Consider the following 16,275-nt stretch of genomic DNA (forward strand, 5'->3'; position numbering starts at 1 on the left):
TTTAGTCATGTTTTTGCATATCCTTATGATTCACAATACTCTGGCAGGGTTTCCAGGAGGGACAAGGATCAGACAGCTCTCTAGAGGAGGGTGGCCATAAGTATGTCTCAGCTCCCATGAGGTGACGTGGCATTGGTCTTGAGGAGTTGCACCTGCAGTCAAGTAGCTCTGACTCTGGAGAGTGAGCTGCCTAAGCCAAGAAGTACAGTACCATATCTGGTGACACACAGGGAGCCTGCAGGATAGGAGGATCAGAAGCTGGGGTTTTGAAGACTAGGCATGGTTTCTAGTCCAGCAGCCCCTCCTGTACTGTAAGCCACTCTTCCACTCCCACCCTATCAATGTGTTTCACTTGTCTGCTTATCAACTCCTTGGCGAAGACTTGGTTTCTGGAGTCCTGGCCTCTCCCTCCCATGCAACGCTATGTGCACCCAATGAGGCTTCCGAGGAAGCAGAAATTTCCAAGCCGACATTAACTGGTGGGCCGAAGGCCACTCCAGCATAGATGTACCATGTTCACTGGCTTTGAACTTTCAGTCACACTTAGTGTAATTATCTTCTTTTCAAATCATTCTTAGAAAATTGTACTGTAGATGATGGGGAAATGGCGGAAGAGAAACTAGTTAGAGCGGAGCTGGACAGCCACCCAGTGACGCAGCCAGCAGCATGTGCTAACTTCAGGTAACACTGTGAGGCCATGTGGCTTACTGGTAATTGGTTATCTCAGTAACATGTCTGGTAAATAGTGCTAGCTAGAGGGAAGGGCTCACCTGCATGACTTTTAGGCCCTGAAAAGTAAGGCTGTTAACGAAGCCCTTGCTATCTTTGCTTGAATTAGTAACTTTGGCATCAGCCCACGTGGGCGGCAGGGTGGGGCTGGCCGAGCAGAGGTGTGATGCCAGCTCCTTGTGAGAGAAGGCCACACTGGCTACGTACCCACGAACAGGAGAGCAGGGTCTGAAAAGGACTGCAGCATAATTCGGTGCCCAGAGGTCAGCTGAAACCTCAGTGTCGGTCCTTCCACAAGTTTCAAAACTCATGGCTGGAATGTTGGCAACCACGTGACAACGGCAACAAGTATTATGCACGAAAAGGAGTCTGGGGAGGACACATCAAGTGAGGATGCTAGAGCTACACAACCTCCTCTACCTGATGCTGGAATCTTGCATCCTGCAATATCAGAGCTACGGAGAGCAAGGGGGCCGGTGATGTGTGCTTTTATCTGCCTGCTCCCTGGACAGCGAAACCACTAGCCTAACAAGTGACCAGATGTGGCTTGAAAAGCAGCCAGCAGCAGCTTCCTCCCAGGAGAGTCCCTCAGACAACGTGCAACGTTGGTGGCTGTGGCCAGGAAAGGGGAGGGTTGGCTTTGCCCAGGATCAGGTTGCCCAAGGTTAGTCTCTCCAGTGGCTGAGGCCACGTGGAGTGATTTCCACATGTGTAGCAGAGACCTGGATCTAAACACCTGGGGAGATGAGGCTTTTTCCAGAAGGTGGCCTTTAAGGACCACCACTCTCGTGGAGTGGGAAGTTGACTTCAGCCTTCCTGCTGTTAGCAAATACAGCTGCTAACCTCTGCCTCCCATCTTGAGAATCCCAGCTAGCAGTGGTTGTTCAGTAAACATTAACTGTCACATGTCAGGCACTGTCCTAAGAACTATAGGCCTGCAGCACAGGTGAGCAAATGCATTCGGAGAAGTTAAGGCACTTGCTTAAGGACACACAGGCAGTAGGCTCTGGAGATCGTTTTCAACTATTTTTAAGACTTGTGGGAACCAGAATACATGCACAAGGACGTGTTCTACCCCTAGAAGCTAAAGGCGTTCTCGGAGGCCAGTGGGAAGTCCGTGTCTCCATGCGCAACAGCTGCTCGGTGGCCTCAGCAATCCGGCCCTTGTGGTTCCCTCTAATGCTGCTGTTAGCCTGCTCCAGGGCCACAGGGTGTCTCCCGGCACGGAAAGAAAGGGCGAGCTCTGCCAACCACGTGCCTCCCGCAGGGCGTGGCACACTGGTGAACCCCATACCCTCCAAAGGCATTTTAAAACATGCTATCATATTCCACCAGTGGTTTGAACACAAACGCAGTTAGGATGTCAAAACAGAGAAGGGTATGTGGCAAGTCAGGGGGATTACAGTCAAATGGGGGATAAATGGGACATTAAACCTTTGAAGTTCAAACTAGAGACCCTGGTTATTTATTCTGGAGATCTTCCCTGGCTAAGCAGGCAAGTGGGAGGATGAGTGGGGGTGGACATCTAAGCTGTGATACAGCCCCTCACCTGTGTGTACCTGCTGGGATGGGGTACGCATCCTGATCCCAACAAGCTGCTGATGTGCACAGGTAAATTTTTTTAAGGGCTGAATCTACCTTGCCTCTTTCCTACAAGCCCACACTTCTGAGCATGTGCTTGGGAATGAAAGGCCTCCCCATTGCAGCGAGCAGAATGGGCCCTGTAAGCTAGTTTGCACTCCTGGGCAACAGATACAACGACGAGTTACGCTCACCCATGTGCACAGCCTGGGGCTTCCAACCGGAGTTGAGGAACACATGCTCAGCTTCTGTCACTCCCGAGAACTTAGGGAGGAGCTGGCTTCTTTGTGACCTGGGCCACCCAAACCCAAGCAGGAAAAGCCTCTCAGAGGAGCGGCTCAGCTCCTGACCGAATGCTGAGGAGCCCACCACAGCCCTTGGGTGGCATTCAGGGCAGAAGCCCCCAGAGCTTCAACCTTTCTCCAGCCTCCTCACCGGCCTCCCTCTAACACTCAGCAGTTATGCACCTGCAGCTCCTTTGGCTCTGGGCGGGTGCTGTGAGACCTCTGGCTTCCTTAAAGCAGCTTGATGGAAGCAGAACAAAGGACCTAAGAGCAGCGGTTGTTGCTGCGGAGGATCTGAGAAGCCACTGACTGCAGAACTGATACGTGACCTCCAGAACTGACAAGTGACCTCCAGAAGGTCATGGCCAAGGTTTTTTTTCCCCATTGCCCAGAACATTTTATTTCTGTACATTACCAGTTGTGACGTTTTGTCACCAGCTATGATGTAAATGCTGCTAGTACTGTTATCCAAATGGCATGACCAACTCCTGTCCACAACTCACTTCTATAATCGCAATAGAATTTTCATGATTTACACAGATGTCAGGTTTAACAGTGAGATGTTGTCAAGCATCCTTAATACCCATTTTTCAGCTAGCAATGCAGATGTGAAAAGTTTAGAACTTCTAAGTCTCCAAAGGAAGTTTACAAACGTACTTATAAAAACTGTTTCAGTGAGATTTTTCAGAAACATCTTCCATGTCCACATTTCGTCTTCTTCTTCTTCTTCTTTTTTTTTTTAAAGATTTATTTATTTATACAAGCACTGGGTACAGTCAGAAGCACCGGAGGGTGACAGAATTCACCAGAGTCAGAGTGGAGAGCCAAACAGGCAGACTGACCAAACACACTGCTGAGGGGAGCAGCGGGCGGCAGGAGAGGTCTGCACGCCATGTGGGACCCTCACCAGGCAGACAGGGATCGAACCGGTGCTGCAGAGGCTGCAGGCAGCTTCGCAACCCAGTGCTGAACCGCTGCGCCACCAGGGAGGCCCCACATTTCTTCTTCCAGCTGCTTCCTTTATCTCCCAGAGAGGCCCAGGGAAGATGGATGTTTGGCTTGACCTCTTTGATGTCCTAAACTTTCTGTAGTTCATTCTTCAACCTGTCCATTATAAATTTAGGGTGGCATCATTTCGATCTCTCCCACTCTCTTCATTGTATCAACAGCTTAATTCCATAGCTCTCGCTGCTATTTGACAGTTTCATTTCTGTTTTGCAAATTCCAACGAACTGTCCAGCTCTTTACTAGCTGCCCCCGGAATGCTTTGGTGCACCTGACTGTGCCTCTTTTTAAAGTTCTTGACACTTGGATTTAAAGAATCTGAACACTCAGCAATTGTTGAGGATGAACACCACACCATGGCTAGGAGAGGTAGCCCCCAAACAGGAGTAACACTTCTCAGTATGCGCACTGAACCCGCGTGCGTATGTCCAGCCAAATGCTGAGTGAGACAAAATTCAAGGGCTAATGGACCCCCACTACATGGTTAAAGGTTTTAAGAATGCTCCCTACCGAGTTTCAGGGAGGTTTCAAGCCACTAAGGCGCCTTCCGCCACACCGACAGGGGCAGCTACACATGGTGGCTTATCATTAAACATGCAGCCCCGATTTAAAAAGGCTAATTAGTCAACCCTCACAGAAGTAAATTAAGTGCCAGTGTTGAAATAGTCAAAAGGAAACTTTAATACAGCATCACAGCAAAAGTGCCTGGAGTGTATTCAAATGCAGAAACTTGGGCTGGAGATACTTGTTCAGAAAAAGAACGACACACCCTCCGCTCTTTCCTCCTCCCCAGCCAGCAGTCCCAGTCTTCTCAAATGCTTGGGGTCTGGCTAAATATTTTATTAAAACCTCTCAGCTTGAACTGGATCATACTCCAGGGGGCAAACATTTGATTCAATGAACGGAAGGAGTCTTGGACTCTGTAACCCCCTGCCGGGTTGCTTTAACAGTGTAGAGTAGACCTCGGAGACGATAAAGGCTTTATTGCGCAGGATCAGTGCCCAGTTAGATGCTGACACAAGCACAGATGATCACTACATTTGGCCTTCGGCACTCATTTGAGTCCCAGTTTTTCAGGCAATGCAAGCCACACCCAGAAGGCTCTTGCCACCGTCACCCCAATTTCACTTATTAGCACTGTCTGGGGACAGGCAGGAAGCAAAGAATAAGACCAGCCACTCCATCAGTCTGTTCCTTTCCCAAGACTCCCCTACAGACTCTCAAGGCAGGAGCGAGACCTAAGCGCGGTTGCAGGTCAGACTTCCCTCCTCCCCTGCAACACCCAGCACTGCGCTAGGCAGGGCCCCGCTGCTCAGCTAATGCTGAGCCACACCTGCCCGCCTGCCGCTGCTCTTCTTTCTTGGATAAACCACGACCAGCCAGGTCTCAGCAACCGTGCATGCAGTTCTGGTCTCAGCTTGACGTTTTAAAAACCAGGATGTGAAGAATCATCATTAAGAACAGATTTTAAAGGGCCTCCCCGGTGGCACAGCGGTTGAACGCTGGGTTGCGAGGCTGCCCGCAGCCTGTGCAGCACCGGTTCCATCCCCGGTTGCTCCCCGGCCACCAGAGGAGGGTCCCGCATGGCATGCCAACCTTTCCTGCCGCCCGCTGCTCCCCTCAGCAGTGTACTTTGGTCCTTCTGCCTGCTTTGCTCCCCACTCTGGCTCTGGTGAATTCTCTCACCCTCCTGCGCTTCTGACTGTACCCAGTGCTTGTATAAATAAGTAAATAAGTAAATAAATAAATAAATCTTAAAAAAAAAAAAAAAAGAACAGATTTTAAAATCATGACAAAAATGGGAACAAAGCCCACAGCCCTCAAGGGTGGGAAGGCAGTCACGCCTCATGACTGGCAGCGTACCCCATTGGGGGCAGCACAGGAGCGCGGGTCCTCGAGGTTGCAAAGAAAAAGCACAGAAGGGATGTGTCATCCCAGATGAGCGGCAGCCTGGGTTACCCTAGGCCAGCATACATGCTATTAACCGGCCAGAGAGTGCCTGGCTCAGGCGCCCCCAGAAGGCACTGCTTTATAATACATGTGAAGAAACTGCAAAAGTCGTTAAGAAAGCCAAGATTTATTTTTAATTCAGAGCTATCTTCTTTTGTAAAAACAGTAAGGGTTATTACTTTTTCTTAATACCTTACAACTTACTTTTTAAGAAAGCCACAGCCCGGAGACCGGAGAGCTGGGACAGACCCAGCGCAGCGTGAGAGGACCAACCTTACCCACGCGCCTCCGGGAACCGGCCAAAACCAGCCTCCTGGAGAAGACCTGCTGGGTGGTGATGGCGATCAGCTTGGTAAAAGCCCCACACAGGAAAGAGATTTTGGGGAAAGAAGACAAAGCTGTACGCTGTTGTTCTCCTTTCTCCAAAAAGTTGACATTTTTCACTGATCTTAAAATAAAGATGATTTTAACTTAAGAGATCGTACTTTAACACTGAATCAATATAAATGTATTTATCTGAACATCCCATTTTTACACACTTAACCCCCTCCCCCCACAAAGGCGTAGTGACAAAACTATATATTCGAAGTGAAGCCATACGTGTCTGAGGCAGGAACGCCCAGGGCATCTGCGCCTGGCTCCCAGCTGCTGGCCTCGCGGCGGGCCTCCGGCAGAAGCTTCTCATTGTGTAGTGTTGAGCGACAGGGCCAAGCCTTGTTTTCTGCCTCTGTGAGCTGGGATGTTGTCAGTGTAGAGAAGCCACACACACGCACGCACGCAGGCATGCACGTGTGCGCAAGCACCATAGGAGACCCAGACCAGGTGGATTTCAGACAGGACTTTCTCTGAAATAAAAAAAGTGTAGCTCTTAAAGACCAGAGTCACAAAGTCACTGTATTTCCCATCTTGTTTTAACGGAGCGAAGTTGAAGCAACTCACTCAGGTCAGAAGCTATAGCTCTGTGGACTGCTCCGGGCTGCAGTACTCTTCCTGGGACTTCCTGTGAAAGTACGTGCAGATTTTCCGCATGGAGCTGGGCGTGATGGTGACCTGGGAGGAGACAGCGTAGATGTCAGAGGAGGAGCCTACTCAGCTGTAACTTGGCAGGTTGTCACTGAAGGGTCCTACACTTCAGTCGTCACTGAAGGGACGCAGCACAAGACCCTGGCTCTCAATGCAAACATGTTGACAGCCACACTGCAGCCCGTGTGTACCGAACACAGCAAAACCCAGAGGCCAGCACGCCTGAGGGGATCATGACCTTTCCATGGGAACAGAACACACCTACCACTTAAACCTCCTGACAGGAACCATAAAGGTTACAACACTAGGGCAGGGGCATACGGGGACTGTGGTTAGGGGCTCAGAGCAGAGACAGTGGTCCTCTGAGGAGAAATAAAGACTCCACAGAGCTTACACAGCGCTCCACAGTAGAGTCTTGGTGGAAGCTTGTATTCTGAGTAACCTTTGAAGTATTTCTAGCTTCTTTTTGCTAAAAGTGTGGGACAGGTTCCATAACAACGGTGCGGGGGGACAGATGACACACATAAGCATCCATGAAGCAAGACTGGGTCTCTGGGTTCCCTTCCTGCCTCTTCAGGGGACAGCTGACCATGACTGTCCTACCACCTTCTTAACTCAGATCAACAGCTATGACAGCCGCAGATGTCCCCAGGACCTGCCACACCTAACTTGCTGCCAGTCACCAGGGTGCTTGAAAGCCCCTAACCGGACCCCATGCTCAGAGTGACTCTCCCTCCACAAACCCATTTTGCCAGCAAGATCTGGTTTTGAAATTACCTGAAATATTGGGGGGGGGGGAGGGTGGGGGCAGGGGGATGGGGGACAGGACTCAAAGTCTACAAGGAGCCTGCATGTCATTGCTCTGTGTCTAATCCACCTTACTACACATGGGCCACATTCAATGAGGTAGAGCTTTATCTCAAGGGAGAGGAATCTACATGTAGTGATTACCAGAGGATGTGGGGGAGGAGGAATTCTGACTGGCAGGGGAGAGGGAAGGTACTTCTGAACTGACATCCTAGAAGATGGGGCCGGTTTTCATGAACCAGGCACCAGGGCTGAGGAGCCTGGACCTTGGTGGAAGGGAGGGACATTCCTGGGCATAAATAGGGTCGCCAGACAAAAAGCACAGCACACAGCCAGCTATGCTGCGTGGCAGACAGACGGGTCACCTTCCAGCGCTGCCGTGTGCCTGCCGGCCCAGGGTGAATAGCAAGCAACATTCTAGCTTCAGGAGAGACCGGTGTCGGCCCATCAAGCCAGGTGGGGTCCCCCCACCATGCGACTTACCGGGCTCGGGGAAGTCTTCCCACTTTGTCGCCTGGCACCGGGGGTCTGGGATGATGGACTTCGCGGCGATGAATTCTCAGCCTTCCGCTTGGCTGCCATGGCCAGTAACCAGTTCTTGTTCTCTGGGGAGCTGTTCTCTTTGCCCACCACTTCAGACCCTTCTCCACAGGACCCCAAGGGGAGAGGGAGTGCCCCGCAGCCCTCTGCGGCATAAGGGCTGGCAGGAGAGGGCGGCTCGGAGAGGCTCATGCTGGTGGCTTCCATAGGGCTGGCCTTGGGAGGGACGAGGGAATCCTTGCCCAGGTCCTCCTGGGGCCCCGCCAGGCAGCACAGATCCAAGTGCAGCGCCCCCACCGGGTCATCCAGCTCAGTCACACAGCTGCAGCTCTTCGCGCACTTCTGCTTCACGCCCTCCAAACAGCTGGGATCGAGCCGCCGCTTCACCCTGTTTCTGGACTCGGAGCCAGCCACCGTCTGGGAGGATTTCAGGCTCACGGGAATGAGGGCTTTTCTCGGGGACATGAGCTTGGTCTCAGAGGCAGGGGGGGTGATGGGCGGGGATGAAGAAGGGGTTCGAGTCATCCAGTTTCTGATGGACATCTTGAAAGACGAAGGCGGCTTGGGTGAGCCGGAGGACACGGAGCCTCTGCGGCCGCCAGGGGAGCGGGCCTTGGCTGGGGGGGTTTTCAGAGAGAAGGTGGGCGTGTTGGAAGGCAGAGGCAGGTCCCCGGCACAGCTTGGAGCACATGCTGCTGATGACGGGGAGGACGTGGACGGGCTGCTCCTCACTCTGGGCGCCTTGGCGGGTGTGCTCTGGCTGCTGGCAGCTTGCGCTGAAAAAGAGGAGGGCCCCACACATCAGAGGTGTTCTGCATTCACTCCGAGGGATGCGGTCACTAGTTCGCTACTTGTCCAGGAGGTGACTTCCCTGGGTGCAGGCCTGCATGTGGCACCTCCTCTTTCCTTTTCATAACTACCAGTCCCCCAACCCACCCTGTTATAAAAATCTAGAAAATTCAGAACACAAAGAAAAAACGAGTGACACTGAGTTCTTTTCCTCTAGTTGCGCATGGGATAGAGAACAGAGACCTCAATGTTTTCTTGCACAGACTTGAGACCAAAAACAGCATTCATACGATTTAGCGCCGTGTTTCTTATGTATTGTGAACACTCCCCACACGAACACAGACTTCTATTTTCAAACTGAACAACTACAAGATGTCCTAAGCAGTGGTCAGAGACAGGAACACTGTTATCCCGGGGTAACTCAAGTCGCTGTTCGCGTTGCACACACCTGAGCACGCTGGGGAGAGGGGCACCCATAGACCATAAGCCACAGTCACTTACTGTGGGACCCAGTCACTGTGTTCTGCCTGCATTGCCTCAGTTTTCCTATCTGCTAAACAGGCAACTTTGGACAGCCACAGGTTGTTCCTTCAGTCACTTCTTAGGTTACCAGTCTATGTGACTTCCCACCTTCACCGACAAACAGCTATTTTCCACAAGCCAGAGAATGCCAAAGAATAGTCCAGAAGCTGCCTGCTTGCTCTCTGCCAAGCAAATCAAGTAACAGAACTCTTTCCCTGGGGTCCTATACCTTGCTTATAGGTACAGGTGAGCACTCCATGTACTTCATGCTTCTTCCCTCTCAGGCCCACAATACATAAACACCCTGTTTTCTCACTTTCTTTCTCAGCTTTCTAGATTTCTGAAATAGTGTTCCCATCTGCAAACAAGCTATCCACTTATTTTAGTCATAAAGTTCCTGACACTTAATTTAGTTTCGCCACTGACCTGCATTTATATTAACTGAACTTTGGATGGGGGCTGACATAAAAATTCAATCTCCCTTTCAGTCAGAGGAAAGATGTATAAGCACCAATTGCAGTCACTTAGTTACATCTTACCCCTGTTTTCACTCCTCAATGGGTCTTGCCTAGAGTCAGAGAAATTCTATAAGTCAACTTTTGCCTCCATGTTTCTCATCAAACATGCCTGTAAACAGTCAGCAGTGCTGCTCCTTCAGTGAGGATCACTACTGGGACCCTCTGGTCACAGGCGCTGGAGCAGGGGGTCGCCAACTGGGCCTGGTCCATGAGGTCCTCTCAGAGCTTGACTCCAGTTAGGACTTCAGGAGGAAAGAAGCTGGATCCACTTCACTCCTTAGGGAGGCCAGCAGTCACTGCATGGCCCCCACAGCCACTAGTCTTAAGAGTGCTGACATGGGTGCTCAGGGCAGAAAGGGCTCAGTCAGCATGGGCCTGATGACATGCAGGCTCAAAGACAGGTTGGGGAGAAGGAAAAGCTGGGTCAGGGTCACCCCAGCACAATATGTTGATTCTTAAAAAAACATCCAGAATTTAAAGATCTCTTGTCACTTATTGGGTTACCATAGTCACCACCACTAAAATTAACTTCCTTTCCTCTGACCTCCTCAACATAGGAACAAGAACAACCAATTCCAGAAAAGTCAGATCAAGATAGTTCTCTATGCAATGCCAACCGATGCCTCCTGTCTGTCATAATAAAAGCCCAAAATGCACAAGGTCCTCTCTGGGCACCACTACTGTCCTTTGCCAGCTCCAACCACATTAGCCTCCTTGAGGACAGGAAAGAAGCCAGGCGTGCTCCTGCTCCAGGCCCCTGCACGTGCCGCCTCACCTGTCTGGATGCTGTGACAGGTCACACCATACTGCTTCGCTTCCTCTGTGCAAATGCTGCCTTTGCGTTTAGGCCTCCCTGGCCCCGATACCTGTGTGTCCACAGACTGCTCTGCCTACTCCCTGCCCCACTTCCTGTTACTCAATAGACACTAACCTGGTCTCCTTCTTCAACCTATTTACGGCCTCGAAAGCTTCAGCTAAGTCCTTGGGACTCGTGAAACTCCTATTTGTTGCTAAATTCCCAGTAGCTAAGAACTATGTACCCAGCATATAGTAGGTACTTGATATACATTTAAAAAACAAGTCCACCACAGCACTCTTGTACCTTACTCAGATGACAATATGCCCAGAAAATGGTGACTTAAAAGAACACAAGTCAAGAAGATGGTGCCTGCCTTTAAAAACATACCAAGGCAAGATGAAATGTAGCCACTCAGTCTGCGCCACAGAACTGAGCCAACCAAACCACACAGGGCTGAGGAAAGTGCACAGGACTCTTACCTAGATCAACCCTTGCCTCTTTTTTCTTCTGCGAGGCCCAGCCCACTAAGGCATGTTTATCTGTGGGTTTCTCCTCCAAGGCCCTATTCAGGCGCCAGATCTTCAGTGTATTGTCGTCAGAGCAGGTAGCAATCTGAGGGGGAGAACCAGGAAGGGAGTCAAACAGCTTCAATCAAGGCTGACAGCAAAGTAAAAAGTCTGCGACCTTAAGGGCTCAGTACCAAGAATTATTCTGTCTGATGTAAGTGGGCAGAGAGGGGTACCTCACAGACCTCAAACTTCTACACCTTACTTTCATACTCCTTCCGGATTCCCAAGTAGCTAAGCTTTCCAAACTAAGTTCTTTATCGTACATGTTCTGCTACTATAGCTGTAGTTACCATTTTTCACTAACCTATAGCTCTACTCTAAAACCAGGCTCGTTTCACTTTATCTTTGAGATGCGGGCAAGCATGTTCACTGCCTTTGGTATCACTCTGAAACAGTGACCAAGACAGCCCTGTGCCGCCCCACCCTCTCAAATGTTCCACCACTGCACGTCACTGCCATGCCTCTGAATTCTGCAGGTCCTGTCTTATTACTGAAGTGGTGGGTTCAACTCCAAGATGGGGCTTAGCCATGAGTGTGGCTGGCTGTGATGGGGGAGTGGAGCCGCTCCTGAGTCTGTCTTTCTCAGATAGATGAAGGTGCAAACTGGGAAGACATCAGGTTCACCAGGCTGGAAGAAGTTAAAAATAACCTTTGCCCCTTTAAAAATATCTTCCCATTCCTGATCTTGGTCCCAAACCTTTTATGGCAGAGAGCACCCAGCCTAGAGCATTTGTGGCAAATGGCCACTGGTAGCAGAGCTGTTCCCCAGCACTTGTTTATATAATTTCGCTATTTCAGTCACTAAAGAGAGAGAAAAAAAGAACACACGTTCTCGTAAGTCTTGGCCCCCAAGAGACTGGCAGCTTTTTCCTTTCCTTACTGGGAGGTCAAAAGAAGATACACTTACTTAACTGCTCCACAGAAATGCCTGGACAAGCCTGTGACTTTACGTCAACAAGAGCTCGTATTTACAGAACACCCACTGTGTCCAGTAATTTACATGCTTTATCTTATTTAATTCTTCAATATAGAGAGTCTTGTACTCAAATAACCTTGCCTACAAAATGAAAGTTATCTGCCCAATGTCACCACAATTAAGAGGAAGAGCTATAATTTCAATCCAAGCTTTTCCAATTTTCAAGGTTAGCTCTTTTTTTTTGGTGAAATTATAGTTGCGCCTCCTAACTCTAAGGAGAGAACATGAAAGAACCTTTCACAAAAAGGCAGCCATTAGATTAGCACTGGCCAACAATGCCGTCAGGAACTGTGAGGCTGTCCTGTGAATGAAAAAGGGTAATGTGATGATTAAAAAAAAGACATAACTAGCAAAGTTAAAAAAAAAAATCACCTTAGTAAGACACAAAACTCCATGTTAAAAGCAGATTTTCACTGGAAGATACATGGAGTCTCAGAGGAAAATGTTTTTAAATGTAATTACTGATGATTAAAGCAATAATTTTCAAAAAGCAGTCTGCATGCAGCTGACCATAGAAATGATCACACAAGAATTCAAACATAGAAAGAAATTCATAGTAACCCTAGAGAGCTGTTGGCTATGCCATGAAGAGTTTCTGGCAGACAAGATAAGAGATGGGACTAGGAACAAACCCCAAGTGGCATCGTGACAGAAGAGAGAGACTGCCACAGAAGTGAGATCTCCTGGGGAACTTGGAAGCCCCGGAAGGCCAGAGGCAGCAAAGGCTGGGAGACTGACTTAACTCGGGTTAGCAGGGAATGAACAGCCTTGGCCCAGCCAGCCTGCATTTTGTCTTTGCGAATCACTGTTCAAGATTTTTTTTTAAGCGAGCAAGTTTTTTTTTCCCTCCCAGAGTGACCAAAACTTTTAAGCCACTTCTTACGTAGGTTTAGCCACAGGTAATCTACACATCAAGACCTGCAGTGAACACTTTCCAGGCACATGAAAACCCACACTGGACTGTGAAGAATCAAGGTGTCATCTTTCAAGTGCCACGTTGATGACTCGCTGAACGAAAGACCAGTTATCACCATAGGCTTTCTTACTTTAAAATCAAATTAAAGTAAAAAATTTAATTCCACATTTAGAAAAGGAAAGACTCTCCTGGTGAACACTCTCTATTGGTAGAGAAAGCAGAAAATGTTTGATTGATGCTGGTGGAGAAACCGTGTGGCTCTTAAATCTCTAACAGGAAAATCTACACAACTCTTAAGCCAACCTTAGGGAAAACTGACAAGGTTGTCATCCACATTTTGAACTCACTCCAGACATCTGTTTACAAACCTTTGTGAAGTCTGACGGACACCAGCACACAGATGTGACCTCCTGAGTGTGTCCCTGGAGCACAGTGGGCGGCTGCCAGGGCATGGAGACCTGTGGCGCAGAGAGAGACAGAGTCAGCAGAGCCAGATAGGGCCCCATCCCTGTGCCTTCGAGAGCTACAAGGCTATTACCAACAGGCACTAGATGTGTCTACTTAGAGCTAAGAAACAGCCAGTTTGTCACTGAGCTGAGAAAACTGAATGAAAATAACCCAACAAGTAAATAAGCTGAGCTCAGAGGGACAGGGCTAATTCAGCTGAGGCTGCCCACGACTCAGGACAGGTGCCGTCCCTCCCAGCCAATCAACCTTCTGAAGGACGAGGCTCAGCTGGAGGCAGCACTCTAGGACAGTCCTGCTTTACCCGTTCAGCGTGGCTCCCGGCGGTTATTTCCAGGAACACTAAGTTGACTACTTCCTGGTCCCAAAGGTATGTGGGAGGTGCTGCCAGCTCTTTGGGGACAAGAGGACAGTTTTTCTTCTAAAACTCACTGACTTCAACTCAAAGTCCAAAGCCATATTCCTTTACTTTGAACTTGTTACAGAAACCTCAACTTTTCAAGTAAGCCTTCTCATGGACAAAGAAGGGCCAGTGTGCCGTGTGACACATGTGCTGAAGACTCATGCCCCTCCGGTCACTGGTGACATGGATTTGACAGCTGACTCATTCCAGAGCTGTCAAGCCCTGGCAGAGGCCATGGATATTAATCAGCACAATATGGAGGATACAACTCACATCACTATTATTAGCATGTGTGCCTGAAAAAGAAATGATTTTATTTTCATTTTCCTGAGGCTCTGAATCATTGTTCATTTGTATGAAGCTAAAGCAGAGGTGACTCTGGAAAGAATAGTCGTGAAAATGACTAAGCAAACTTAATAGACTCCTATTAAGCAAACTTAATAACTACTCAGATTGTAGTTAGGAAATTCGACACACTGATTCACAAGCTTATGCAACTCAATTATTCCTCCTCCTCCTCTTTCAGCTAAGTGGCACATGTATAATGACTCAAAAAGTGAAAGAAGGTAAGAGCAGGGTCTAATTTGTGTGGCGGGTTAATGAAAGTGTAACAGAAAAAGATGCTTTTCCCCAAGTATTATCTGGAAAGATCTCACTTACTCCTACAACGTCATGAGAACAGTAACTCATTCTCTCACCAAGGAGCATGTTTTAGAAAAGACTTTGGAAATAGTCTCTATCTCAGAACCATAGAAACTCTCCTCTCCCTCCTCCATGGGGGATGGCTGCCGCCTACTATGGCTCTCTTCATGCCGAGTCCATACAGAACTGCTACTAACAGGCTAAGAGGGGTGGAATCCTTGCGTGCTCTGGACCATCCCTGGTGGGACAGTGGAGCACGCCACTAGCTCTTAGTTCATGACAGGACCTTGCTCAAGCTCCCAGGCAGCCCACTAAGCAGGAGAACCTAGGTGTACACAAAAGGCTAACAGAATTTTCAAGAACTAATCATACGCCAGATGTACATACATGTCTATATTTAGCTCTAAGAGAAAAAAGAAAGACCTGACTCCTCGGAGAGACTCTTCACTATGGGACCAACAGGCAGGGATGCAATGGCCACAAGAGTCTGCACGTTCTGGACAGACACGCAAGGCAGCATTTTACACAGCGCAGAAAGCAGAGGGGGTGGTTCCTTGAAAGTTAACAGAACCATGACCTTGTGACCCAACAAGTCCACTCCTAGGTCCCTAGTGCCCGGAGAGCTGGAAACCTACGTCCAAAAGGAGACCTTTCACGTGCATGTTCACAGACGCTTTATCATAAAGCCAAAAAGTAGGTTCCAAAGTCCACCTACAGAGAAGCAGATAAACAAAATGTGTGTCCATGCCACGGGGGTCTTCTTCATCCCACGGGACCAAGAACAACACTGCGGGATGGCCCCCGAGAACGTCAGGTCACGCGCCAGGCAGACCCCACGCGAAGGCTAACTCTATTTCTGGGAAATGCCCAGAGGAGGCAAATCTAAAGACAGAACGTGGGAGATGGTGGCAGGGGCTGGGGGCAGGAAGGGAGGGATTCTGAGAGGATACAGGGTTTCTTCCTGATGAGAAGAAAATCATGGCATGTGCGCACTGTAACTACCTAAGTGAAGAATTTTACATTACATCAATTCTACCTCAACCAGAAAAGACAAGCAGAAGGAGATGTTGTGATGAAAACTAACGTCCAACATCGACGCCAGTAACCAGTGCTCTCAGGATGCAGATGGTGCCAGCATGAGTCAGTATACTCACTGCCTCTACCAGAGCTCAAGTGGCTTCTTAATCCTCCATTTCTATTCAAAAGTTTTGATTTGCTGTCATGTCGTTATTATAAACACTCCATGTTACATGAATTCATTTTTTAAAAAGTTTTTCTCCCCTTATGACTGAAGTTTGGGAGATGCCGTCATCTATGCATCCCGGGGATGGTCAAAACACAGAAAAACACCCTCTTACACATTCAACCGGTTCAAGAGTAAAGACCTTAACCCAATGCAGGAAGAAGGCATCCCCAGAACTAGAGAGGCACTTGAAGAACCTGGCTCTCACTCACAGACCTCAGCAAATGATTTCTAGAGTGAAACATGGGCTGAAGATGAGTTTCCTCAAAACTCTGCTTGGCAGCTGCACCCAGACCGTGCCTTATTTCCTCCATGAGCCCCTCCCACTTCCTCAGTGTCAGGCATGGAGTGTTGCTGGGCAGCCAGGATGACAGTGCCAGTTTATTTATAACCACCCCAGTACTAGCAGCATCTGCATCTGAAATGAACCAGGCAAGAGGGGTAGTGGTGGGGTGGGACAAAGGGTAGGAAATTAAAAAGAAAAAATGTAGTATGAAATCTTTACTTTGAAGTC

The 16,275-nt window shown here is 49.0% G+C and overlaps 1 protein-coding gene across 2 annotated transcripts in view; it reads right to left on the minus strand.

Moving 5' to 3' along the window:
- Positions 1-5,407: 5,407 nt before the first annotated feature.
- DTL (denticleless E3 ubiquitin protein ligase homolog) overlaps positions 5,408-16,275 on the minus strand; it is a 30,376-nt gene continuing 19,508 nt past the window's right edge. For both annotated transcript variants that reach the window (XM_037495631.2, XM_054690002.1), the window contains exons 12-16: positions 13,377-13,466; positions 11,027-11,159; positions 7,863-8,695; positions 6,489-6,599; positions 5,408-6,394 (exon numbers count right to left, since the gene is read on the minus strand). In XM_037495631.2, coding sequence (XP_037351528.1) covers positions 6,501-6,599; positions 7,863-8,695; positions 11,027-11,159; positions 13,377-13,466 — 1,155 coding nt within the window. In that variant the 3' untranslated portion in view covers positions 5,408-6,394; positions 6,489-6,500. The remainder of the gene's footprint in view (positions 6,395-6,488; positions 6,600-7,862; positions 8,696-11,026; positions 11,160-13,376; positions 13,467-16,275) is intronic.

The sequence above is a fragment of the Talpa occidentalis genome, unplaced genomic scaffold, assembly GCF_014898055.3.
Source record: "Talpa occidentalis isolate TD23 unplaced genomic scaffold, MPIMG_talOcc4v2.1 talOcc4.8, whole genome shotgun sequence".
Lineage (NCBI taxonomy): Eukaryota > Metazoa > Chordata > Mammalia > Eulipotyphla > Talpidae > Talpa > Talpa occidentalis.